The 26,289-nt window shown below is 59.2% G+C and overlaps 2 protein-coding genes across 2 annotated transcripts in view; both read left to right on the forward strand.

Moving 5' to 3' along the window:
• LOC101952926 (alpha-2-macroglobulin-like protein 1) overlaps window positions 1–10,203 on the forward strand; it is a 53,972-nt gene extending 43,769 nt beyond the window's left edge. The window contains exons 23-36 of the mRNA XM_065577458.1: window positions 447–521; window positions 929–1,105; window positions 1,387–1,468; window positions 1,745–1,901; window positions 3,097–3,171; window positions 4,089–4,245; window positions 6,274–6,485; window positions 6,743–6,958; window positions 7,110–7,234; window positions 7,674–7,764; window positions 8,172–8,240; window positions 8,673–8,775; window positions 9,452–9,493; window positions 9,819–10,203. Coding sequence (XP_065433530.1) covers window positions 447–521; window positions 929–1,105; window positions 1,387–1,468; window positions 1,745–1,901; window positions 3,097–3,171; window positions 4,089–4,245; window positions 6,274–6,485; window positions 6,743–6,958; window positions 7,110–7,234; window positions 7,674–7,764; window positions 8,172–8,240; window positions 8,673–8,775; window positions 9,452–9,493; window positions 9,819–9,853 — 1,616 coding nt within the window. The 3' untranslated portion in view covers window positions 9,854–10,203. The remainder of the gene's footprint in view (window positions 1–446; window positions 522–928; window positions 1,106–1,386; window positions 1,469–1,744; window positions 1,902–3,096; window positions 3,172–4,088; window positions 4,246–6,273; window positions 6,486–6,742; window positions 6,959–7,109; window positions 7,235–7,673; window positions 7,765–8,171; window positions 8,241–8,672; window positions 8,776–9,451; window positions 9,494–9,818) is intronic.
• A 7,987-nt stretch (window positions 10,204–18,190) lies between these two features.
• LOC101952650 (alpha-2-macroglobulin-like protein 1) overlaps window positions 18,191–26,289 on the forward strand; it is a 51,294-nt gene continuing 43,195 nt past the window's right edge. Inside the window, exons 1-6 of the mRNA XM_065577459.1 lie at window positions 18,191–18,427; window positions 19,629–19,818; window positions 21,112–21,274; window positions 22,202–22,254; window positions 23,741–23,761; window positions 24,594–24,747. Coding sequence (XP_065433531.1) covers window positions 18,357–18,427; window positions 19,629–19,818; window positions 21,112–21,274; window positions 22,202–22,254; window positions 23,741–23,761; window positions 24,594–24,747 — 652 coding nt within the window. The 5' untranslated portion in view covers window positions 18,191–18,356. The remainder of the gene's footprint in view (window positions 18,428–19,628; window positions 19,819–21,111; window positions 21,275–22,201; window positions 22,255–23,740; window positions 23,762–24,593; window positions 24,748–26,289) is intronic.

Raw genomic sequence — 26,289 nt, forward strand, 5'->3', positions numbered from 1 at the left:
AATTACCTGCCTGGGACAGGTACAGGCCCAGCTGCTTGGGGAAGATGCACCCCCTAGTGGGCAGTTATGGAACCGTCTGCCATGGGCCAAAGGCTCGAGCACGTTCGGCTCCTGCTCCCGAGTCTCACTAGCCCCTCTTGTACCAGCTCCTCTTCCCTGCAGCCTGGCCCTCGTGTGTACAATGCTCCCTGCAGAGCTCGTCACACCGGCTCTCTGGGGCCAGGAGAGGGACGGAGTCCCACAGGCAGGACCCTCTGCTGAGAACCCCCAGCCCTCGCCTTCAAGGGCACGTATGTGCCATGGTTGGGGGAGGTTGGGGTTGAGAGAGGGGCTGTGACTGGGCGAGAGCCACGAACAGTGAAGAATGGAGGGATCTGATTGGCTGGAGGCAGATGCAGGTTCCCAACAGGCCGTTAACAGTGTGTCTTTGCCTTCGTGTTACACAGCGTCGGAAGAAATCTCCTTGCAGCTGCCTGCTAACATCCTGGCGGGGTCCGAGCGGGCTCACGTGACTGTCCTGGGTAAGGAATTCCCCTGCCCCATTCCTGCCAGGGCACGGTGCCCTTCGCCAGCCAGCCGCTTCTGTGGCCCAGTGCTCTGATCAGAGAGGCCGGGGCATCACGGATGTAAAAGACCAATGAGGTCTTGTGGGTGTCTGGGGCCAGGGCAGGACTGGTCCCTGCAGTATGTGCTCCAGGGCCTCGTCCCCAGTGAGGGCAATAGACTCCTGCAGTGATGCCATGAAGCTGTGCCAGGGCATTGGCGTCTTGGCCATTCATCACCACGTATCCACGTAACCCCACCAGGCCTGAATTGAACTGGGGGCTGTGGACCCCGCGTGCCAGGGCTCCACTGACGTGGTGTTAGGGACGGGGCAGATGTTGTGCAGCCTGGCAATTCTCTGCTTCCCTGACTCCCTTGGTGCCAGGAGACATAATGGGCACAGCTCTGCAGAACATAGACCGCTTGCTGGCCATGCCCTATGGCTGCGGAGAGCAGAACATGGTCCGGTTCGCTCCCAACATCTACATCCAGCAGTACCTGGAGAAGAGCGGGCAGCTGAGCCCGGAGATCAGAGACAAGGCCAAGGGTTTCCTCCAGAGCGGTGAGTGTTCTCCCACCCCTGCGCCCCCAGGGCATGGCGGGGCCATGTGAGGGCCCTGTCCATGCCACCTCTGGGGCCCGGGTTCCAATCCAGCCCCAGATCAGGACCCTATTAAGCCTTAACTCCATCCCCCTATTCAAACCGACCCCTGGAATCTCTGAGTCTCAGTGTCATGGGGGAGGGGAGGGCTAGTGGGCCCCACGGGGCGCAGGCTGGGCGTGGATTCTAGCCGCTGGGAGTGAGCGGATCCAGGACTCGCTGTCTCTCTCCCGTCCCCGCAGGCTACCAGCGCGAGCTGCTCTACAAACACAACGATGGCTCTTACAGCGCCTTTGGGGAGAGCGACGCCACGGGCAACACCTGGTGAGGGGCCGCACAGCACGGGCGAGTCAGGGCTCTGGGTGGGCCTACCGGACTGCAGCCTGACCCCCAGCCCCACTGCTACTCGAGTCCTGCTCCCCACACAGCTCTGCCCCACTTACTCACTCCAAACCCCCACCCCGTTCCCGTTCTGGGCTCCCCTGACAGCTCTGCTCACCCCCACAATGCTCACCCCCAGCCCGGTCTCCCATGCACCTCCCTCCTGGCCCGCAGCATCTCCTGCAGAGTGTCCCTCTCATGGGGTCTCTCCCTGCCCAGGCTGACGGCCTTCGTTCTCAAGTCCTTTGGCCAGGCCAGACCCTACATCTCCATCGACGAGAAGCACCTAGAGGACGCCCTAAGGTGGCTGCAGCGTCACCAACGGAAGAGCGGCTGCTTCCGCAGTGTGGGGAAGCTGTTGAACAACGCCCTGCAGGTGGGAGGCTGGGGGGATGGGCTGATGGGATGGGGGAGGAGGGGATAAACTGGGGAAGGGGGTGGGGCCCCCTCATGGCAGCTGGTTGTTGTGACCCGTGTCGGTTTTGGGGATTTCCCTGGGTTTTTGGAATGGCAGAATGGCTGGAATAGCCGGGGCAGCGGGTTATTGCACCGAACGAGGGAGCAGCCCTGACCCAGCCCCCCGGCTCCTGCACAGCCCGGTCTCCCCGCGGGCACTGAGCAGACCCCACACTCATTGCGTGGCATGGAGAGCCTGAGGGTGACTCCCACAACTCCCCATGCGGCTCAGTCAGAAGGGCGGTCGTGGTGCATCATAGTCCGACAGAACCAAATCCATGGGGGAATGGGGGCATGAGGCTGGTGCAGCTGAATGTTGAACCGGTTTGCAGTGGAAGGTATAGATTCAGGTCACCAACCCAAGAGGCTGCAATTTGGGCCCCGCCGCCCCACAGCAGAATGTTGCGCTTCTTTTTTCCCAACGGAAATCGAAACGTTTCAGCAAAAGTAACGTTTTCCCTCAAAGTTTTGGTTTTGTGGAAACTGCGTCATCTGTAGAGAAATCATTTCAGCAGGAAATTCCCACCCAACTCGATTCACAGCCTAATTCCTGCCACTGCCCCAGAGTTTGCAGGGAGCTGGTACTCTACGGGAGGGGCCAGGGCTGTACCCGGCCGTTCAGGAGCTAGAAGGAGACAAATCTTAGGCAAAGTCCAGATTCCCGAACGGGAGGACTATTTAATGAGCAGGAACTCGCTCCGTGGGGGCGAATCCCTCAGCCTCTGCAGAAACGGCCCCCGGTCTTCACAGGAAATCTGGCAAATGTCAGTTCAAATCAACTTCCCAGCCTCTGGTTCCAGGGGGGCTCAGATAGGATTTTATACTGAAATTTTATACAGCCTTGACAATGGAGCAGCTACCGCCTCTCCCTATAACAAAGCTGTGGAACTCACTGCCACCCTGGGGCCTCCCTGGCTGCTACGACTGGGGGCAGCTGCTTGGGACCCAGATGGGCCTGACAGGTCCCAGCAGGAGGCAGGACCCAAACCCAGCCCCTCGGAGCGCTGGAGCCGGGTCTTCTCTGTCCCAATGGGCTTGTCCTGGGCTCATCTGATCCTGGCAACGTGACCCGCAGCTCGGTCTGAGCCAGCTCCCGGTGTCTCCATCCCCCTCAGGGCGGCGTGGTGGACGAGCTCTCTCTCTCGGCTTACATCACAGCAGCACTGCTGGAGCTGGGGCAGCCGCTCACGGTGAGGCCAAGCCCGGCTGTCCCAGGGGAGGGGCCGGCAGTCGGGGGGGATTGGAGATTGTTGGTGACAGTGAGGGGGGAGTTAGTGCAAGGGAAGCGTTTGGGGTGAGACAGGGGAGTCGTGGGGGGTTGGTACCAGGGAGGGATTTGGGGTAAGATGGGGGAGCTGTGGGGGGTTGGTACCAGGGAGGGATTTGGGGTGAGATGAGGGGAGCTGTGGGGGGTTGGTACCAGGGAGGGATTTGGGGTAAGATGGGGGAGCTGTGGGGGGTTGGTACCAGGGAGGGATTTGGGGTAAGATGGGGGAGCTGTGGGGGGTTGGTACCAGGGAGGGATTTGGGGTGAGATGAGGGGAGCTGTGGGGGGTTGGTACCAGGGAGGGATTTGGGGTAAGATGGGGGAGCTGTGGGGGGTTGGTACCAGGGAGGGATTTGGGGTAAGATGGGGGCAGTGGGGAGAGAGGTTAGAACTGGAGGCGGGTCAGGGAGAGATAGGGATGGGGACAGTGTGTCAGGGAATCAGAAAGATTCAGCGGCTCGGCCAGTTTCTGGCTCTGGCTCTGGCTCTGGCTCTCGGGGGGATCTGGGCGAGGCTTGGGCGAGCTGTTTATAGATGGGCCCAGGACACGGGGTGGATGCCGGGGGACACACCCAGGTGCAGGGGGTCTCTTCTGGCCAGCTCAGCCTGATGGAGAGTCTGTTCGGTGTCTAGCGCTCAGGGGAGGGGGTCTGGCAAGGCTTGTGGGGTGCAGGGTGCGGGTGGCGGTGGGGGCAGGGTCAGGGGAGGTGATGACATGGTGGCGGGAGGGGGTATTAGGGCCCCATGGGGTGGTTGTCATGGGACACACCCAGGCGCGGGGCATCTCCTCTGGCCGTCTCAGCCTGACGGGGAGTCTGTTTGGTGTCTCCCCTGTCCCAGGACCCCATGGTGACCAGGGCCCTCCAGTGCCTCCGGGAGTCGAGCACCAGCGACCTCTACACGCAGGCGCTGCTGGCCTACGCCTTCGGGCTGGCGGGGAGCACTGAGCTGCGGGGCGCCCTTCTTCAGAGCCTGGCCCAGCACAGCGTCAGCGCTGGTACCGGCAGCACCTCGTTCTAGTGCTCGCCTCGCTGCCCGCCTCTAGACACAGGGCAGGGCCAGCTGCCCCCCACGGCCCTGCCCACCCAGGTCCCCCTGCCCCGGGACCTCCTCAGCCTGGCAGGGGAGATGGGTCTCTGTGGCCCAGTCAGTCCATGATCTCTGCTGAGGCTGCCAGCGAGGGGCCGACGTGCTGGGCTCTGTCATGGGGACACTTCTCCCCTCAGAGCTGGAGTGAGATCATCCCACCACTTCCCAGGGCCCAGCGCATGGAGCAAAAGGGGACAAGGCTGGGTCGCTGCCAGCCTGGGGGGATCGGAGCTGGGAACCTAGAGGGGAAAGCCCCATGTCCCAACACAGCCCTCTAAAGCACCCGGGGCCAGGAGCGTGACGGGGTCCAGTAGGCTCAGAGCCCGTGGGGCAGGGCCTTGCGTAGGCAGCTCCCAAAGGGAACGGGTCGTAACCGAGCCCTAGGGAGATGCTGCAGGATCCCAGCCCCCATCCTGTGTTGGGGACATCCCAGCTGGGGAGTGTCTGCCCAAGTCTTCTCGGCTAATACTGGGAGGGGAACAGGCAGCACTGGGCCGGGTGTGAGCGATGCAGTCTGGGGCCAGCTCCCCATAGGCAGGAGGTCCCATGGGAGGCCCTAGGCCCACTGGCAGCGCGGCTGGGGACGCAGGAGGTGGCGCTGCCCCACGTCGGTGCTGAGCTGAAGGAGCCCTCGGCATGAGGCCAGGGGGCGCTGGGAGTCCCAGGTTGGGTCCCTCACACTCGTCATGAACACGCCCCAGTGATCTCTGTGCGTCTCCTCGGCGCCGTTCGAGCTCAGACTGAGCCGTGCCTGGAGCTGAGGCCTGGCGCGCTCGGTTCCTGCCAGGCCCTGGGGAGACGTCCCGCACAGAAAGGAGCCACCTGCGTGGTCCGGGCGGCTCTGTCGTATCTCGGCTCAGGTGAAAAGTCCCTTCTCTCCAAGCCCTGGCGCAGCAGCTGCAGCTGGTCTGTGCCCGCAAGTTGTGTGAGTCGCCTCCTGCCCTGCCCCGAGGCGGGTAAGAAGTGCTGGGAGCAGCACGTGGCTCCTGCCCCAGCAAGGGGAGAGGTGGGGGCTCTGCTGCTTGGGACACCAAGGGGCCATCAGGTACTGGGGTGAAACAGCCCTCGGGTAACAGGACCCATCTCTGACATTACAGGGCCCATCTGCGAGGTCCCTAAGACCCTGTGGGGTCTGGTGATAACCCAGTGTCAGCCCCAGCGCTGCCCTTCAGCTGGGTCCAGCTCCCAGCCCCAGGGGGCCCCGCACTCCCTCAGGGTCTCTCTGCACCACCCCCCCCGCCCCCCGCCCCAGCAGTGGCCGCACTAGGCATAAGCAGACTAAGCAATTGCTTTAGGCCCAAGCAACTCACAGCCCTGCCAGCTCTGGGAGCGGGGGTTGGGTGGGGAGGAGGCCTCTGGGTGCGTCTCTGTCTGCACCATGCGCCCCATCAGGGCTTCTCATCGGCTCCATTTGAGCTCAGGCTGAGCTGTGCTCCTAGGGGTGCACTGAGGGCCCGTTGGACACTGGACTGAAAAGGCCCCAGGGATCACTCAGGAGGGGGCTGTTAACCCGCCATCAGCTCTGCCCCGTGCCCTTTGCCTGGGTCGGGCTCTGAGCAGGGGGCCAAACTAACACAGGGGATCTCTGCCCCCCTCTAGTGGCTGCACCCCAGAAGCTTAGGGGTTGCCAGGAGCCAGTGACCCACCTGGGCTTGGCTTCTAGCTCAGGCAGCAGAGGCTCAGGGGTTTTGAGTCAGAGATCCAGGGTTCAGTCCCTGCTGACGACCCACCCAGGGGTGTCGTGTTACACTTGTGTAGCCCTCCTGTGCACTGTGAATCAGCTGCCATGTCCTGCCCCAGAGGTGGCTGTATTCAGTGGGGAGCAAGAGTCCCGCTGGCCCGGGAAGCCCCTGGGGCCCCTTTGGAAAGCAAACAGGTGACCCACTGTGTTGTAACTGCAGCCGTGGGGCTGCCCTTCCCTCGGCCCCTCTCCTAGGGGGACAGCTGCACTGGCAGAGGAAGGTGAAGGCCCTGCCCAGCCCCTATGGGAACCAGGCCCCGTCAGCAGAGGTGGAGATGACGGCTTACGTGCTCCTGGCCTATCTCTCCCTGCCCAATGTGTCTGCTGCCGACATGGCAACCGCCGCCCAGATTGTCCGCTGGCTCAGCAAGCAGCAGAACCCCTATGGGGGCTTCGCCTCGACGCAGGTAACACCCCTGCCCTCGGGGCAAACCAGCGCTGGGGTCCTGGTGGAGCAAGGGTCCCCCCGGGGGCAGCATCTCCGCAGCTGAGCTGGGGCCCTTCCTGGGAGAGGGAGTCCTGGGTGCAGAGTCCCCTGCCCTCAGGGGCTGGGAGCCGGGGTGCCAGTGTCAGCGCCCCGGCGGGTCCCGATCCTGCTGCAGTGAGTCTGAGCCGGGCTCCTCTCCCCAGAGCGTGACAGCAGCTCGGTGACTCTCCTCCCCAGGACACGGTGGTCGCCCTGCAGGCCCTGGCCAAATACGCGGCCCTGACGTACAGCACGAGCGGGGCTGTGTCGGTGATGGTGAGCTCCCAGGCCGGGGCCCGGCAGCAATTCCACGTGGAGAACGCCAACCGGCTGGTGCTGCAGCAAGCGGCCCTGCAGGAGATCCCCGGGCAGTACACGGTGCGGGCCAGCGGAAAGGGCTGTGTCTTTGTGCAGGTGAGTGCAGGAGCCCCTGGGGACCAGCCGGCCCAGCGGTGACTAGCTGTGCCCTTGCCCTGCCCCACGGCACCTGGCTCTGGGCCCAGGCTCTGATCTGCTGTGGTGGAGGCAGCAGGCTCTGCCCCAACCCTCTTGCTTGTCTCCCCAGCTGACTCTGCGCTACAACGTGCCGCCCCCAAAGAGCGCCGCGACCTTTGACCTGCGGGTGGAGACGGAGCCGAAGGAGTGCACCGAGAGCGCCAGATCCCACTTCAGCCTTGTCCTGCACGCTCGGTACGAGCCCCAGCCCCCCACCCCCACTGAGTCCGAGCGCCCGGGGGCAGGGGCAGGCCCCAGGCAGCGGGGAAATGGCCGGGGCAGAGTCGCCCCACTGGAGGGCCAGGGCGGGGCAGGAATCGATCGCCGGGGGAGCCATCCCCCCACAGAGCTCAGGGCAGAGGCAGGGGCCCCTTGGAATGCCCCAGGGACAAAAGGGCTGGTCCCGGGGCTGATCTAATGGACAGTCGGCTCCCAAGGAGCTCCTGGCATCGGGTCCCTTGCCTGGGGAGCTCAGGGCTGGCCGGGGGCTAGCAGGGCTCACAGCCCAGAGCAGGCAGAGGGCATTAGAGACCCCTGCAGGGCCAAGAAGACGAGAGGCCTCCCCTCCCCCTCCATCCCCCTGGGGTCTGTATCCAGGGAAAATCCTGACCTCAGCGCACGGCTCCTGTTGCAGGTACAGTGGGGAGCGCCCAGCCACCAACATGGCCATCATCGAGGCCAAGCTGCCGTCAGGATACATCCCCGTCAAGAGCTCCCTGCAGCAGGTGAGCTTCCCAGGGAGGAGAACAGGCCGGGCCAGTCACACAGCATGAAACCAGGGGCTGATCCATGGGGGAGAGCCCAGACCCCCAGGAGAGCACAGATTGCAGCTCTGACCCCCAGGGGGAGCTCCCCCTGCAGAGGGGCACTGTGCAGCCCTGGGTCTCCCATCCAGGCACTGAGCAGGTCCTGACCCTGCTTAGCTCCCACTACGACACAACGCCCATGTCTAGACTCCCACCTGTCCCCTAGCACACACCTAGTGCTCAGCTGTGACTGACATGGGGGGTGGCAGCCAGGCCCCTCGGCCACAGAGGCATTTGGTGCCCCATGTCCCAGCCTCCAGCAGAGCAGTAACTCCGGCCCCAGCCCCTCTGTTCCTGGCTCAGCTGTTTCCTCCCTCTGCTCCTAGCTGGAGAAGCAGCCTTTGGTGAAGAGGCTGGAGGTGCAGAACGACCAGGTGACGCTCTATCTGGACCAGGTGAGTGTGTGCGGCTCGGGGCTCCGGGGGCCTGGTGTGAACAGGGAGGGCGTGTCCCCATTACAGTTGCCCTCATGGGCTCTGTGTCACATGCACGGTGTGGAGTGACTGAAATCTCCCCTGGTTCCAAGAGACCCGTTTCCATAAAGGAAGAGGAGATTGGACCAGACTCAGCCAAACCCCAGCGAGGGTCGTGAACGGAGCGACGGGGAGCTCAGGGTTGGGGGGCTGGAGCTGGGCCCTGAGTGTGATGAAAGGGGGTCACATTTTGAAGGGGGTGGGACAGGGATTCGGGGGGAGCATTTTCTCACTGCTCCAGGCTGCAGGGGCAAAAGGAAGCAGCTGGATCAGTGCGAGCCTCGGGGAGGAGGGGGTTCAAGCTGCCAGTGCAGACGTTCAACCCAGGCGCTCGCTCTTTTGCTCTCTCGGTAGCTGACGAAGGAGGCGGCGAGTTTCACCTTCTCCCTGGAGCAGGATTTCCCTGTGAAGAATCTCAGAGCAGCCCCAGTGAGACTGTACGATTACTACGAGACGGGTGAGTCCTGCCCTGGCTCCGCCCTCATTACAGCTACTCTCTAGGCTCTGTGGCACAGTCAGTGGCTGGGTGGGCGTGTCCTGCGCTGGCTCCATCCCCATTACAGCTGTTCTCGTGGGCTCTGTGTCACACTCAGGGCGTGGGTCACTGAAATCTACCCAGGTGCCAAGTGCCCCATTTCCATAAATTCCACTCAGGTCACAGCCGTCCCGGGTCTGTGGGGTCGGCTCACCGCAAAGGACACGGGAGCTGTGTGCTTGTCAGACTAGTGGGGAGGGTGTGGCTGGTGTAACTGGGGCCGTCCCAGCGAGAGCTGGGGAGTTCCACCCCTTCCGGGCCCCCCACGTTTCCCCTGCCATCCAGCTCCTCAGACGCCCCCAGAACCCTTTGTGCTGGGCCAGGAGGTGGCAGGACAGTTTCCATGGGTGTTTTCAGGAGTGACTCAGTGGTGATTGCTGAGCCCGTCTGACATACTTGGAGATGGGGGATGGGAGAGAGCGCACAGCCCCACTCAGACAGCTAGGGGCAACCTCCCACTCCCTTCTAGGGGACAGACCTACAGCAGGGATCCCCTGGGGCTGGGGTAACAGACTCTGCCTGTGTGGGATTAGGGGGAGGGGTTCTCATCCCCCCCATTGGGTCTCTCCTCCATTCCTTACATCCCTTGCTGTTGCAGGTGAACACACAGAGGCTGAGTACAGTGCCCCTTGTGGCTCAGGTAGGTGTGATGCACCCACACACAACTCCAGTCCCTACAACTTTATGGGTGGGGGGAATCCATGGGCCGGAGAGGTCTGTGTGTGTTGTAGAGGGCAGAGGAGGGGAAGATGGGAGCATGAAACCCACCAGGACCATGTGTGTTGGGGGAGAGCCCTCGGGGGGGAAGGGTCTATGTGGGGCACAAGGGAATCTGTCTTGAGGACAGGGGGTGACTCTGAGGGGACAGTTTTATCAGGGGTTGGGAGAGTTCTGGGGGCCCGTGTCTGCCGGGTGTGGGGGGTGATTTTGATCCTGTCTCAGGGGATGTTTGTGTTTGTTTAAAGCCCCTGACGCCGACACAATGGAAAATTCCCGCTGAAGCCCCCTCCCCTGCTGGGCAGCCCCCTCCCCTCCTGTCCCAAGAGCCCCGCACCGGCAGCCGACACCCCAGGATCGGGGGGGCACGGACAGGCCTCGTCTCAGCTGCTGCTCTTCCCCGAACCAGCTGCACTATCCCCCTTAGCACCTTCTTCAGCCAACGCCTCCCTGTTCGCTCTGCAAACATCCCACCTGCTCTCCCATCTCTCAGCCTCCAGACCGGCCCGCGTGATCCCAGCTGTCTGTCACACGCAGGGACCTGTGGCTGTAGTGGGGACCCCTGGGGTTTGCTGCCCATCCTGCCTGGAGCGGCTGGTTCAGTGTAAAACAAAATACAAAACCCCACCTCTTTGTGAGGCTGTTTTGTCGCTTTGTGCCTGCCCTGCTGCTGCTCCTCACACGGCTCCTGTGCATCCTTAGAGCAGCGAGATCCTGGGTCCGTGGCTCTGTCCCCTTCCCCAACCCTTCGGTCATTGCTGTGGGGTTTGGCTTTAACCCTGGGTCAGGCAGCGTCAGTGACAGCCTCCCGGGTTCCAGCCCCGCCTGGCAGAGCTGCCCTCGTTACCCACGTCTACATGAAAATGAACCAATTCACCTGAAGTTAGTTTTTAAACCAGTTTACTTACACCAGTGAAAACCCCAGTGTGGATACACTCATTGTGCTGTGACGGAGGGTTATTTTAGTTTAGCTTCAATCAATTAAGAATGGAAGCTAAACTAGAATCAACTCTTCCCTTCAGACCGACAGGTTCACCTCTACCCACTTGCATGGGTTGAACTAAATTGATTTTAAAAGCCAAGGCGCAAGAGAAGAAGGAATAACTTGTCTGACTCCTTACAACTCTTGCTTGGCATTTCTCCTTCTCTTTGCCCGGGCCTGGCTTCTGTAACGATAACGTTACACTAACAGAGCTGGTGGTATTTAATTCCTGTTCCCAGTGATGTTTATAGGGGGAGCTAATAGCAGCCCCTCTATTTAGGCTGCCTGACCCTTTCCATGATAAAATCCTCTCGCAGTCTTTTCTTTGAGATGCTCTCTCCCCACCATCGTTTGCAGTGGGTTATTGATATTCAGCCCTCAGGCTGGAGAATTGGCTTTTCTTTGTTCCATCAGATTCCATTCAGATATTGCTTAGATAGGAACCCCGGGGTTTCTATCTTTTTTCATTTAGGGACCCCTAAAACATTTCAAATGGAGGTGCGGACACCCTTGGAAATCTTAGATATAGTCTGCCAACTCCCACGGGGAGTCCCACGACTCCCACTGTTCTATGGGAACGACGGCCTTTCACGAACTCCTTAGACATAGTTTGCCAGCCCCTGTTTGTCCTCGGGCCACAGGTGGAGGGAGAACCACTGACATAAACTGTTCAGAACAATCCCCATTTCCCCTCCAGCACTTGTGTTCCTGCCCGAATATCACTGAGCTCGAACCTCCCACAGTGCCGCCTCCTGCTGCCACCCCCAAAGCAGCAGCTCCAGCTCCTGTCCTGGGAACAAGTGGGAGCTGCTCTAGCAAGAGGTGTGGGCTTCCCTCACTGGGCACAGAACATGGCTCCAGCGGCCCATGGCACCTCTGGGCGATCACATGGAGCAGGACCTCCGTCCCACCCAGCCCACTGAGCCAAATAGCCCATCACCCACCCAGGACAACACCCTGCTCCTGCTGCCACTGAACATAATGCCGTGGCGCAAGGAGTAGCAGCCTGTGCTGAAGGTTCAAACACACAGAGGGACGTTGCACGCTCAGCACATACTGGACGCTGCGGTGTGAAGCCTGGAGACGGAATTCAGTTGTGAATGCGTCAGTCCCAGGGCTGGCTCAGCACGACCTGAGCCTTGGAGACGCAGCTGAAAACCGCAGAGCAGATCAAACGGAGACAGCGCAAGAGAGCGGTGGGTCCCTGCGCAGCCCCCGTGGGCTCGTGTCCCATCAGCTCTGTTTTCCCTTTACGGGGACCCTCTGCTCCGATTGTGGATCCCCCCAGGTTCCTGGAGTCTCTTCAGTCCGTGTGTGGAGGGGGAGGCACATGGGGATGGAGCCGTGTTCTCTAGGCCCTGTGGGGTCCCTCGTTAGACAGGAGGCTCCCAGGGCTGGGGGGCGAGGCGGGAGAGCCCACAGTGGAGGTGGTGAAGCCTGAGATACAGCTGGGCACGTGGGGCCTCTGGCGAGAAATCCCTGGCGGATGGGAGATGTCCTGGGAGGGGGCAGCGTTCAAACCTGGCTGGACCCGGCTGGGTTGGGTTCTCTTGGCCCTGGCGTGTTAGTGTCAGTTTCTGAGCTGAATCGTGTTTCTCTCATTTCCTGCCCATCCCCCGACTCGGGCCAGGTCCCGTCGGGTAAGTTCTTGTCCTCCCTGCTCTTTGCAGCTCCTCCCGAGCTGGCGTCATTGCTGCGTTTCGCTAACACGCCCTGAGGAGACTGGTCCAGACGATGGGGCCCAATCCCGTCCCTGGGGTGCAGACGAGCCCCGTCCCACCGCCCTAACTAACAGCCGCCCAGGGGTTCTGTGTCAGCTCCGTTAGCAGCCTCCTGCCCCACACTTCCGCCGTGGGGATCTTCTCTCTCTTTGCTCTGGCCAGAAAGGCTGGAAGCGAACAGCCTCTGGGAGAGGGGCCCCTAGGAAGCAGGAACAAGAAGGAGCTAAACCTGCCAACCCTCGGGGAGCAGCAGTGGAGTTGCTCTGGGGAGTCCGTGGTGCTCTCTGTCTCTCAGGCTAGCGCTGTGTCGCTGTGACCCACATTCACCGAGTGTCCCACTCCCCCCTGCCACTCGCTTGGGCCCTCACCGGACATCATAGAACGTGGCTCCCTGTCATCTACTCAGCAGTGATTGGCTCACGCTGGGCACCGCCAGGCGTTTCCTCATCGTGAGAGCCATTCGCCTGGTCAGCAGGGGGCGCTGCAGACCCATCCCCTGAGTCATTTCAATCCAGCCCTGGGAAAGCCCTGCACTGACCGGGGACAGGGCTGGGTCGGGAGGGGCAGGACGCGCTGTCCCCAGTCGCTCAGTCCCAGCTCTGATTTCCGGGGGGCGAATGCTGCTCTGGCAGACGCTCCCGCAGCTGTGCCCAGACCACACTGAGGCTGTGAAGCCTGTTTGGGTCATTGGCTGGGGTTGTCTCGGGATGCCCAGCTGTGACCGAGGGTAGAATGGGGCTCTGTGGTGCCAGGACTGGCCGTGACAGAGATCTGAGCTGTTCCACGGACGCCGATCTAAGGGATACGAGCCCCAGGCCTGATGCCTGACGCACACCCACTTCCTGAATCGCTCTCCCCTGGTCAGGGGCCTCCCACCCCCAGGTTCACCACTCCTAAAGGGCCCTGTTTGCCTGGTGGGACTGAAATTCCTGTTACCTTTGAACCATCCTAAGGGACAGGTAAATATTTGAGGATGTCACCGAGTCCCCGGGCGATGCTCTGCAACTGCTCCCCACGAAGCCAGTCAGGACTTTGGGGAGCCTCCTCTCCCATGGAGCAGACTATCTTCAGGGCAAGAAGCTCACACGGCTTCACCTTCCTGGGTCTGACCTTTGAGCATTCAGCATATGCCCCTCTGTGCGCTTCCCACAGTGAGTCCGCCCAGGTAGGGTCCTGGGGAAGCCAGAGGGTCCTGCATACACCCCCACTTCGCAGTCAGACGTGACTCTTAGCCAGCCAGTAAAGCAGAGGTTTATTTGATGATGGGAATACGGTCTAAACTAGATCTTGTAGGTCCAGAGAACGGGACCCCTCAGCGTGGTCCATTCTGGGGCCCAGCGAGCCAGACAACCCCGTCTGCCCTCACTTCCCATCCCCAGCCAGCTCCAAACTGGAAAGCCCCTCCTTTCTGGCCTTTGTCTCTTTCCCAGGCCAGGAGGTCACCTGATCTCTTTGTTCACTTTTAGCTATTCCCTTGCAGGGGGGAAGGGCCCCAGCCATTTGTTGCTAGGGTACAGAGTGTTGGCCATTTATGCACACTGGAGACTTAAGAAATGCATAGGGGAAACTGAGGCACCCACACAGTATTCAGAGGAAACATTAAGAACAGTCCTACTTCATCACAGAGGGTAAACCAGCAAGGGACAGTGAGCTGGGGCCAGATGTCTGCATCCCTGGAGCTGACATCGAGCCAGGGCAAGCAGGCTGCAGCCTCACTGTGTAGGTGTCTGCAATGTCAGGGTGTGGGTGTGGGTGTGGGTGTGGGTGTGACAGACCAGCCCTCTCCCCTCCCCCTCTTCTCAAACCCAGAGCTCCCTTGTGAGTCTCCCTGCAGGACCCAGCCCGTCCCAATGATCCTATATTCAGTGTGGATGGAAGAGACCAGGGCTGGAGCGTGCTCAGCACAGATGCAATGTACAAAGACAAATATTCCTAGCTTGATAGATTCCAAGGCCAGAAGAGAACATTGTGATCATCTAGTCTGACCTTCTGTGTAACCCAGGTCAGGGAATTTCCCAAATATAATTCCTAAAGCAGATCTTTTAGAAAAAAACATCTAATCTTGTTTTAAAAATTACCCTCACTGTTAAAAAAGTACACCATATTTCCAGTCTCGGTTTGTCTAGCTTCAACTTCCAGCCATTGGATCGTGTTAGACCTTCCTCTGCTAAATTAAATAGCCTATCTGATATTTGTCCCCCATGTAGGTACATGCCTACATGTATGGCTGTAACCATAGCACCCCTTAGCCATCTCTGTGGTAAGCTAATAAATTCAGCTCTTGAGGATATCACTATAATGAATGTTTCTAATCCTTCAGTCATTCTCGTGGCTCTTCTCTGAACCCTCTCCAATTTATCAAATCCTTCTTGAACGATGGACACCGGAACTGGACAGTTTTCCAGCAGCGGTCACACCAGTGCCAAATACTGTACAGAGATAAAATCACCTCTCTGCTCCTACTCCAGATTCCCCTGTTTATGCATTCAAGGATCACATCAACCCTTTGGGCCACAGCATTGCATTGGGAGGCCATGTGTCACGGAGTGTGGGGGAACTCAGGGCCCTGCACCCCCGGCTTCCTGTGATCCACCATGACTCTCAGCCAGCCAGTAAAGCAGAAGGTTTATTTGGATGACAGGAATACAGTCCAAGACAGGTCTTGCAGGCACAGACAACAGGACCCCCCTCAGTTAGGTCCATCTTGGGGTCCCAGGGCATCCCAGCCCCCCTTGGGAGGTCAGAGCCATCTCTGCCCCCCAGCCATCTCACCAGCCAGCTTCCAACACTCTGCCTTCAGCGACCCCTCCCACAGCCTTTGTTCAGTTTCCCGGGCCAAGGTGTCACCTGGCCTCCAACCCCTTCCTGGGTTCTCATGTTACATGCTCAGGTATTCTCCTTCGGGCAGTCTCCCATCCCCCAATGCAGACTATCCTAGCCACACTCCCCTGTCAGCATTCACAGACCACTGTAAGAACAGTCCCAGTTCGTCACACCATGTTCAGCTGATCCACACACACCCCTGAAGTCATCGCTTCCCAGAATAGAGTCTCCCATCCTGTAAGTATGGCCTATGTGCTTTGTGTCTAGATGGTACATCTACACTGAGCTACCCTGAAACACATATTGTTTGCCTGTGCCCAGCTTACGAAGTGATCCATAGAACTCTGTATCAGTGACCGGTCATCTTCATTATTTACCACTCCTCCAATGTTTGTGTTGTCAGCAGACTTTATCACTGATGATTTTAAGTTTTCTTCCAGGTCATTGATAACAATGTTAAATAGCACAGAACCAAGAACTGATCCCTACGCAATCCTCTCGATCAATGATGGCTCCCCATTTACAGTTACATTTTGAGACCTATCAGTTAGCCAGTTTTTAATCCATGTCATGTGTGCCGTGTTATTTTATATTATTCTAGTTTTCTAATCAAAATGTCATGTGGTATCAAATCAAACACCTTACAGAAATCTCAGTAAATTACATTGACACTATTAACTTTATTGACTTTATCTACTAAATTTATAATCTCATCGAAAAAAGATATCAAATTAGTTTGACAGGATCTGATTTCCATAAACCATTGCGATTTGGCATTAATCATGAGAGTCTCTTCTAATTCTTTATTAACCAAGTCCCATATCAGCCACTCCATTATTGTGCCAGGGATCCATGTCAGACTGGCAGGCCTCTAATTACCCAGTTCATCCCATTTACCTTTTTAAAGTATTGGCACAGCATTAGCTTTCTCCCAGTCTTCTGGAATTTCCCCAGTGTTCAAGACTTGCTGGGAATCAACATTAAAGGTCCAGCGAACTCCTCAGCCAGCCCCTTTAAAACTCTTGGATATAAGTTATCTGGAGCTGCTGATTTTAAAATGTCTCACTTTGGTAGCTGCTGTTTAACATTCTCCCCAGATACTAGTGGAATGGAACGAGTGTTCTCTCCTTCATATGACATGACAACTTCAACTGGTTTTTCCCAAATGCAGAACACAAATATTTATTGAACCTTTCTGCCTTTTCAGCATTCAGGACTGACGGACGCTCCCTAAAATTGGGGGGCCCAACGGCACCGAACCATTGCCCCCCACACACAGCACACCTTCTCCCTGAGCCCTGCCCCCACACTGCCCTTCCCCCTGAGGTCCCACCCCACACTGCCCCATCTCCCCAAGCCCCCACCCTCACACCACCCATTCCATCCGAGGCACCACCCCCAACGACCTGCCCGCAATGCCACCTCTTCCCCTTAGTCTTCTAAATGTAATGGAGTCATGGCCCCCTCCCCATCCCCCACTCCTGTTCCGGCATCCCATCTGCGTTATTGTTGATAGTTCTGCCATTTGATTTGATAATGGACCAGTACCATTGTTAGGATTCATTTTGTTCCTAATATACTTTAAAAGCTCCTTCTTATTGTCCTTAACTCAGCTGGCCATAGATTTCTTCATGTGTCATTTTGCTTCCCTTATCAAGTTTCTACAGTGCTAATTTATATTCATTTCTGTCAACTTCTCCTTTCTTCCCTTTGATATACATCATTTAAAAAATATTTTATAGTTGCTTTCATTTGCCCTCTGAGCCAGGTCCATTTTTTTAACCAGTTTGAGTGATTGTGGCTTTTGGGACATCTAGTAAAGTGTTCTTAAATAATTCCCAATTTTCATTCACATTTTTCTGATTAAATGCCTCATAATTGTTTTCAGCTTTGTGAAACAGGCCCTTTCAAACCACTGAGTGGAAATATTACTGGTCTGCACTTTAATGTGTTGGCACATTGTAAATGTGATCGAGTCAAGATCACCTGTACCTAGGCTACCGTTCATGTTTAGTTCTGTGATCAGCTCCTCTTTATCTCTCAAGGCGAGGGCTCATATAGCACACTCCCCTGGAAGATGGAACACTTTCTGAGTTAGGAAAATATATAAGAAATTCTAAAGACATTTTAGTACTGGCAGCACCTGACCGCCAGCATGTGTCACTCACATTGAAATCCCCCAGGATCACACAGCTTTTTCTCCTACACTCTATAAAGAGCTGCATAAGGAGCCACTCATCCTGTTCCTTAGTGTGATTTGGTGATCTGCCCCAGACACCAGCTAACCCCCCATCTTGTGCTGTATCGGTTAGGACAGGGATCCATAACCATTCAAGATCATTTACTCCCAAGTTGTCAGAGATTCGGAAACAAGTCTGAGACACTCTATTGACCAAGTGCAAACGGCAATGTTCTGTACTTTATAACCTAGCCACATCGATGTGGATTTTCATGGCAACAGGAAAAACCCTTCTCTTCCCCTAGCAGAATCCCCCTGCCAAATTTCAGTTCCAGGCTCCAAAGCATGGAGGTGCTAGAACTCCTCAACAAAATGCTCAGAAAAATGGATTGCCCTGGAAAACGCTACCTGTGGTAATGCTAACCGTGTTCTCAGAAATGCCTCAACTTGTTTTTGCTGAAAGTTACAAAAAAAAATTCAACCCAAGGCAGAGCCTGAGCATGGAGATTTCATCCCCGGCAGTCCCAGTGTGGGAACGTTAGACACGATCGTGAATGGGGTTTTCATGAGACATGTTCAGCAACCCCAACGTTCTTCTCATTTGCATTGCAGTAGTGGGGTCACTGTCAGAACCCACTTTAACAAACTCATTTCTCAGCAAGCTCCTCCCCCCTGCTCCTGCCAGGGCTTTCCCAGCATCCCGGCTACTGCACCACCACCGACTCCCAGAAGGGTCCCACCCCCTGCCATGTAACCAATGCGAGGGGCCTCCTGGCTTGTCTGAGCCTTTGCCAGGCAGCATCCTCTGACTCAAGTTGCAACAACCTGTCAGAGCCTCGAATCCAGCAGCTGGGGGTGGAGGGTAAATATTGTCCTGGCTGCATCCCCAGCCCCAGCCAGAGACCTGACACGTCGCTTGTTTACCCCGGATCAAAGGCGAAGCTCCGGCTCCAGAGTGTATATCAAGGCAGAGCAGGCTGGTCTCCAGCACAGAGCGTGGGGGAGAGGGAGGAAGAAGGACCCAGAGGGGGGTGACGTGAGTGTGTCCTCTTGTGCCTGCCCGTCTGCCTGCACCCCAGGAATGGGGGGCCCAGTAACCCTGGCCTGCCTTCTGCTCCTCCTGCATCTCACAGCTGGGACGTCTGCAGAGCCGTAAGCCCTGTCCGTGTCTGTCTGTCTGTCCGCATGGTGGGCAGTGCGGGGGGGTTGGAAGCAGCCGAGGGCACCGATGAGGGGGCTGCTTGATCCGAAACTGACAGGACAGATCTGTTCTCCCCTGGGAGCTCAGTCCCTGATGCTGGGTCCCTCCTGGGCCCCCCTGGTCCTGCCCCTCCAAGTGCCAGGGGAGGGTGGCTCTGGTTAAGGCAGTGGCTTGGGGCACAGGAGAGCGGGTTCAGTGCCCAGCTCTGCTACAGACGCCCTGTGCACCCCCGGCCAGACACCGACCCTCTGAGCCTCAGCTCCCCTCTGTACCATGGGGTGATGATCCTCTGCGGTCGCCTGCTCCCATCAGCCTGTCACCTCTTCAGGCCATGACCTGTCTCTGCCTGCGGGTCTGTCCAGCCCCAGCACAGGGGGGCCAGGCTGGGCCGGGCCTCTAGGCACCAGTGAAATAGAACAGGAATTACACACGAACCCAGTGCGTTAAACGAACGTCTCAGCCAGAACCTAGGAGTGCCCCGAAGGTGCAAACGCCGAAGGGTTCCTGTGAGAGCGAGCAGAGGCCCCAGGGTGCAGAGTGAGCTGGGGGTGGGGCTGTATCTAAGCCAGTTACTGGCTGCAAAGGGCTCAGGTGCTCAGTACAGCCCCAGACTAACCAGCCTCCCCCCGCCGTGCACAGGGGACTCTGCTCACTCTCAGCGCCACTAGCTGCCCCCTTCTGGGCAGACCGAGCAGCCAAGAGGCCAGGGATGGAGAGGGACTCAGCCCCTCTCTGCACCCTCGGGGCCCCTCCAGCTCTGCGGGAGGCCAGGGCCGCCCAGAGGGGGGGCCAAGTGGGGCAATTTGCCCCAGGCCAAAGGCCCTGCAGGGGCCCCCATGAGAATATAGTATTCTATAGCATTGCAACTTTTTTTAATGGAAGGGGCCCCCGAAATTGCTTTGTCCCAGGCCCCCTGAATCCGCTGGGCGGCCCTGCGGGAGGCAGGCTGGGGCGGGGGATGTAGCTGGGGGGGCTTGCCCTGCCCCTGCCCTGTGGTTAGAGAAATTAATCAGCCTCCAGTGCCGTGGACCCAGCTCTGTCCCAGCAGGAGGGACACTCAGAAATCAGGAGTCACCCCGGTCCCGGGGGACAGTCTAGGTTGTCCCCTCCCCTCCCCCGTCCCCACTGCCCATGGTGCTTTCCCCTCCTCAGGCACTATGTGGTGGTGAGCCCAGCCGTGCTCTACCACCCGCACACGGGGACGGTGTCAGTTCATCTCAGCGACCTCAATGAGACCGTCCGGGTGAGCGTCCGGCTGGAGAGGGGGGATGGGCCCAGCGCTATCACCCTGCTGGAGAGAGAGGTCCAGAAGCCCCATCTGCACGAGAACGTGCGCTTCCAGGTGAGCCCCCACCCGCAGCCATCGACACGGCCCCAGGCACTGGCCATGAGCACGGAGCCCGTCAGTCCTGGGTCTGCAGCCCCATCCCAGCTGTTCACTCAATGGGCAGCTATAGCCACAGAACTCGAGCCCATCCCTCAGCAGCGACAGGCAGGAGGGAGCGGGGATGGGGTGGCGGGTACAGAGAGCCCCTGGCTTCCAACTCCATCGAGCGCCCCAGGTTCATGCTCCCTCCCATTCAAGGCCCCCCAGGCTGGGGAAGGGGATTGTGACAAATTTTCGTTACCAATCTGCCTGGAGCGTCAGGTGATCAGGCTGACGCCGCAGGATCTTTTGGGGAGGAGATGACGTAACACACCAAGTGTTTAAATTTTAAAGCTTTATTAATAAAATAATAAAATACAGCAGAGAGTGCTGGGAACGCTCCCACGTCACTCGGGGGAAGAAAGAAAACATTAGAGCCCCAAGCCCTAACCCACTTTCATACTCAAACATGCACGACCCAGACTGGCCAAGTCTGGGTGTGATGTCAGAAGAAGAGATGGGGGAAGGTGGACGGGAGTGATGTCCAGGGCCCAGGTCGTCCAAGGATCTGCTGTGCTCTCCAAATTGCTCCAGCTCTCAGGAGGGTTTTAAGTCCTGACTTATCGGGGGGAGGAGTGCTCCGTTCGGGGACCTTTGCTTCTGGTGCCCTCTGTGCCAGTGCAAACCAGCTTCCTGTGGTCTTGACTTTCTCCAAAACACACCAGTTAGACTCTGTTGTCCTCTTTGTTTTCCTCTCTGCTGGCCTTCGCTTGCCTCGCTTGTTATGGGCTGGCTCTGCAGGTCTGTGTCTGTTCAATTAAATCTTTGTTTCTCATGGTTGGTCTGTGGATTCTGAGCCCCTCTCTTTCTTGGCTGGCAGCCGAGAGTCAGATGTGTGCTGTGGCCTTGAGCTGGCTGGAGTTAGCGTCTTATCCACAGACTGAGCTTGCTAGCTGCGGTGTTGAGTTAACCTGTTCTTTGCTTTCTTCTTTCTCTCCCCCTTCGGCCTTTTGTACCAGCAAAGGAAACTTCCACTCCCCACTCCCACACGTTTGACCCTTCCCAAAATGCTTTGCGATACTAGCAGCAGCGTTAGCAATATACAATGCAGAACTGCCTTCCCAGGGGACTCCCTGAGGGTGGGGGCCATTGGGTTGTGACAGGGTTCCTCACAAACACCATTGCCCCCCCCCCAATGCAATAGTGGGTCTGCGCCACAAATGGCCCATTACTGGCCACTGTGGCCTTGCTGGGGGTCCCCGTGTGCAGGTTCCAGCCCCGTCTGGGGGGCAGCAGGAAGTGGCAGAGCTGCACGTCTCAATCCGGGGAGATGCCCTGCAGTTCTCTGAGCGGAAGAAAGTGTTGCTGCGGGTGCTGGAGCCTGGGACCTTTGTGCAGACGGACAAGGCCATCTACAAGCCGGGACAGACAGGTGAGAGGGCAGGAGCTGCTGGAGGGAGTTTCCTGGGACCCCAGGCCCTTGGGACGCACTCCTGGGCTCTGGGGATGGGCTTGGAGCCTAGCAAGGGATTCAGGACTCTCACTTCTAGGCCCCTGTCTGCACCCAGCACCAAGAAGCACAAAGCCTGAGGCCTGTTTGGGGGTGTGTATGGAACCAAGTGGGGGTCTCAAGGGGGCTTGGGGGCGGGGTGCAGGAGAGTTGCGGGCGACAGCCTAGCACCACTTACCTCGAGCGGCTCCGGGGTGGCAGTGGGGCTAAGGCAGGCTCCCTCCCTGCCCTGGCCCCGCGCCGCTCCTGGAAGTGGCCAGCATGTCTGGCAGTGGCTCCTGGGGGTGGGGTGGGGCAGGCAGCTCCACCGCGCGCTGCCCTCACCTGTGGGTACCACCCCCAAATCTCCCATTGGCCGCGGTTCCCCTTTCCCAGCCAATGGGAGCTCTGGGGATTGGAGCTCTGGGGGCTGCACCACCTGCATAGCGCTCTGGGCTGTGGGCTGCACCACCCACCCGTCCAGCGCTCCAGGGTGGAGGCTCTCAGGCAGCTTAGGGCTGGAGCGAGGGAGGGGGCATCTGCGGAGGGGTGGGAGGTAGGGCTCTAGCCTCTGACGGGGGCAACAGGGCAGGACGGGGCGGGACTTCGGGCAGAAGGGGCTGGGCATGGCGGGCCGGGAACAAGCCTCTCACATGTCGCCCATGCTGAACTCCCTTCCAGCCGCCCAAGGCAGGGCTGCGGGGGGAAGTGTGGGGAAGCTGGCACTGCGCTGCCGGGTTGGGCCCATTCTGCAGGTTCACAGAGGCCGTCAGTGCCCAGGGCGTCCGGCTGGCACCTTCCCGAGCTGGGAATTCACTCAGGCAAACCAAGCCAGGGCTGATTCCCGCCTCTGCCTCTGCTCCTTTCCAGTGAAGTTTCGAATTGTCAGTTTGGACAAAGACTTCATTCCCAGTACCCGGAAGGTGAGAGCTGGGGGCGGGGGAGAGGGGTCAGGGTACCAGGGCCCCGCTGCACTGAACACGTTAGGTTTGTCTACACCAGGCAGGCCATTCATCCAGTTTGAAATCGGACAGTCCTCTTCATGGGTGGTTTGCCCCCATCCAGTGCATGCTTGTGTCTGGTATTGGATGGGGGGCGCCATTTGGAAGAGCGCACTGCTCCGCCCCTGCTGGCGTGAACTCACACACTGAGTGTGCGAGGTCACACCAGCGAGGACAGGCCCACGCCATTCCTGGAAGTACCAGGATCTCCGGTATTCTGGGAATGTCTCAGCAGCCACCCTGGTCTACACCAGCGTTTCTCAAAGTGGGGTCCGTGGACCCCTGGGGGTCCCCGATTGAACTCCAGAGGATCCGCAGGCCCCACTCATCAATTCCTCCCCCTCTCTCCCTCCCTCTACCTCCCGGAGGCTATTGAAGCCAAACCAGGAGATTTTAGGCGCTAAAAGTCCAGTCAGCAGTGCAGTGGGGCTAAGGCAGGCTCCCTACCTGCCCTGGCTCCGCGCCACTCCTGGAAGCATCCAGCACGTCCCCGGGGCGGAGGCAGAGGGTCTCTGCGGGCTGCCCCCGCCCTGAGCGCTACCTTTTGAGAACTGCTGGTCTACACTGCTGCAGGGGGCGAGTCTCCCAGGGCAGGTTAACAGCCTTGCAGTAGCAGGTAGGGTGACCAGACAACAAGAATGAAAAATCGGGACAGGGGGTGAGGGGTAATAGGAGCCTATATAAGAAAAAGCCCCAAATATCGGGACTGTCCCTATAAAACCGGGACATCTGGTCACCCTAGTAGCAGGGCTTGTGGTGGCCTGCTGAAAACAGTCGCGTGGAGCAGCCCCCTGGACTACAGAGCCTAGCGCCTTGGGCAGTGGCCTCTGTTGTTTGCAGTCCCTTTACTGCGCAGAGAGGGTTGATTGCACATTGCATGGAGCCAGAATGAGGGCGCTGGGCACCCACTGGCATTAGTGCAGTCTGTGATTGGCTGTGGATGCCAGCCCCCTCTCCCGGGATGACAGTCATTAGCAGCTTTCATCCTAACCGTGCTGTGCGCTCTGAGTGAGGTGGCAGAATCAGGCCCAGTGTGGAAACACAGATTGACAGCTCCCCTCCCAGCCATCTCGCTCAGGCACTGGCTGCAACGCAGACCCCCGGTTCTTAGACTGCCCCTTGGCAGAGACCCCAGCATCTCGCCCTGCTCCTCCACGCACACACCAGCCACCCACTGCCCTGTATCCACTACTGCAGGGAGGGGTGGGGCCTATGGGAGGTGCGAGGGCTCCAGCCTCATGGGCTCCCCTTCCTGTCCCTGCTCTCTTGGTCACCCCCGCTGCTGTCCGCATGATCCCCCAAGGCCCCAGAGACACCCCGGCCCTGGGAGGTCACAGACAGACCCGTGGGCCGTGTGGGGTGTTTCCCGTCCCTCTAACCAGCCATCTCCTGTCTGTTTGCTTTGCAGCTGCCCCTGGTGACCGTGCAGGTCAGTCTGTGACTCTCCAGCCTCCTCCTCTTCCTGTCCGGCTCATCCGAGGGCCCCCGGGGGTGTTCAGTCGTGGGGATCCCAGAGGAGTCTAGGCTGTGACCACAGTGTCCAGCAATCCAGCCCTAGACCCCTCTGCCCTGCTGTGGGGGTGCAAAGGGTCCCAGAGCACAGGGCGTTTCTGGGCTGGGCCCCATGGGGGGCAGGGAGGGGATATTTGTGCCATCGGGTTACGTCCTCCCCACCCCGAGTTTGCAGCATCTGGGGCTGTCTGTCCGGGAGGCAGGTGGGTTTGGGCCTGGCTGGGATCCCTGCCTGAGTCACTCACCCTGAATGTTCCCAGCCCCTGAACTCTGGGTCAGGCAGTGACTTGATCAGGCCAGTGGGGAACTCAGCAGGGAGCTCCCTTGGGAGCCTGATGGGGTAAGGGAAGGGGAGGAGGGAGGGTCTCTGGGAGCTGCAGGGGCAGAGGGGAGGGGTGGAGGTTTGGGGAGGCTGCGTGGCGGGAGGGGGGCAGGGAACATACCCACAGAGGCCTGGCACTGAGATGGAAACGGTCCCTACGGCGACTTCCCTGGTCCAGTCTGGAGATGGGGTGTCCCTCGGGAGCCTGTTCCCCCCAGGGGCGGTGCCCTCGGGTCAGGGCTGAGGGGCACTGGCAGGGGCCCCCTTACCCAGCGGCTGCCCGGCGGTGCCTGCTTCAGGCTATGGAGAAGGATTTGAGCCCCCAGGCGTCAATCCAGCCCCTGTCGGCAGCACGAGGCACTCGGGGGCTGCTGGGGACGAGCTGTGTGTGGGGACAGCGGCTGAGCAGGGCGTGTCCATGTGCCAGGATCCCAGCGGGAACCGCATCGCCCAGTGGCGAGATGTGACTCCGCAGCAGGGCATCGTGGATCTGTCCCTCCCGCTGTCTGCAGAGCCGGCCCTGGGGACGTACGCCATCGAGGCGCAGGGGACGAGGCACTCGTTCAGCGTGGAGGAATACGGTGCGAAGCGGGGCCCAGGGCAGCGACCGTGGCTGCGGCTCTGGCACATGGGGCAGGAGGGGAATTCCTGAGTCTCTGTGGGGCGAGGTGTCCGTGGGTCCCTGTCAGAGGGTCCCTGGGAGCTCAGACCCCTGGGACTGGCCCAGCCAGCTTCAAGCTCTCCTGGGCCTCAGCCACCCTATGCCCACTCCTCCCACAATAGGGCTCTGCTCCACTCTGCCCTAGATCCCTGGGGGAGGGCTCAGGTCTGCGCCACTGTGGGGATGCAGAGCCGGGGATTTCAGTATGGCCAGCCCCAGACACATCACAATCATGAGTCAAAACCCCAAAATCGTTAGGTTTATTTTTAAAGATTGTTTCATTCTTTTAGGTCTGACTTTGGATTTTTTCACACACACCCCTGCCCCCGTCTGTGTGTGTGTGTCGCCGGGACAGGGGGCGGGGGGAGTTACCCTATTGCCAACTCTCGCAAAGTTATCGCAGGAGCTGATCCTGGCTCCCGCTGCAGGAGTTCGCTGTCTGCACGATGAGATGGAGCTTCCAGCTTCTCACCAACCCCCCAGCATCTAATTCTGTCCCCCCAGCCCCAATTCAGCCTAGCCCAGCCCAGTACCCACCCACATATGCCCTGTGCCTCCCAATGCCGCCTCCTGGAGCACAAGGGGCTTTTCACACATACACACCCTTCCCAGAGCTGCTGTTGATGGGAGTGGGAGGGAAATGTCAGCGGCCCCCTCTCCACCCTCCCCCCAAAAAACCTCCTCTGGCTCCTGCGGGGGAGGGGGAGAGAAGAGCTCTGATGTCTCCCTTGAAACAGCCGCCACCTACCCCCACCCTCACCCCATACACCTGCCCCTGACCCTCCAACTGCCTCCCACCCCCCTGCCCCAAACACCCTGCCTGACCCCCCCCAACTGCCTCCCACCCCCCTCCCCTAGCATAAGGGAAAAAGGAGGCACCCCCCAAACACCCCCCTCCATCACTGGCCAATCCCAGTGCTGCACATTCACCCAGCCACAATACACACTCCCTTCCTGGGGCTTCTGGGCCTCGGAGCCGCCCAGCCAGCTCCTGTCAGTGCCCCAGGACGGCCCAGACCCTGAGGGACAAACTGCCATGGAGCAGCCCCCCGGCTCCTCTGGCCTGAGCCCAGGGGTGAATTTGGCCCTGTCTGGCCAGGCTGCCTGGCAGGGGCCTGCTGGGGACGAGGTCCCAGCCGAACACCAGCTCCCGGGGGGAACAGCCGGGACCTCATCAGCCGGGAGAAACACCCATGTCCACTGGGCCCACGTTAGGGTTACCAACCCTCCCACTTTCGCTGGGAGCTCCCGGAATCAGGAGGCTACTGAAGCCAAACCTGGAGATTTTAGGCTGCTAAAAGTCTGGTGGCGCAGCAGGGCTAAGGCAGGTTCCCTGCCGGCCCTGGCCCTGCACAGCTCCTGGAAGCGACCGGCAAGTCCCTGTGGCCTCTGGGAGGGTCAGGGGACTCCTCATGCTGCCCTCGCCCTGAGCGCCAACTCTGCAGCTCCCATTGCTGGGGAA

This window comes from Chrysemys picta, chromosome 24, assembly GCF_011386835.1.
Source record: "Chrysemys picta bellii isolate R12L10 chromosome 24, ASM1138683v2, whole genome shotgun sequence".
Taxonomy (NCBI): domain Eukaryota; kingdom Metazoa; phylum Chordata; order Testudines; family Emydidae; genus Chrysemys; species Chrysemys picta.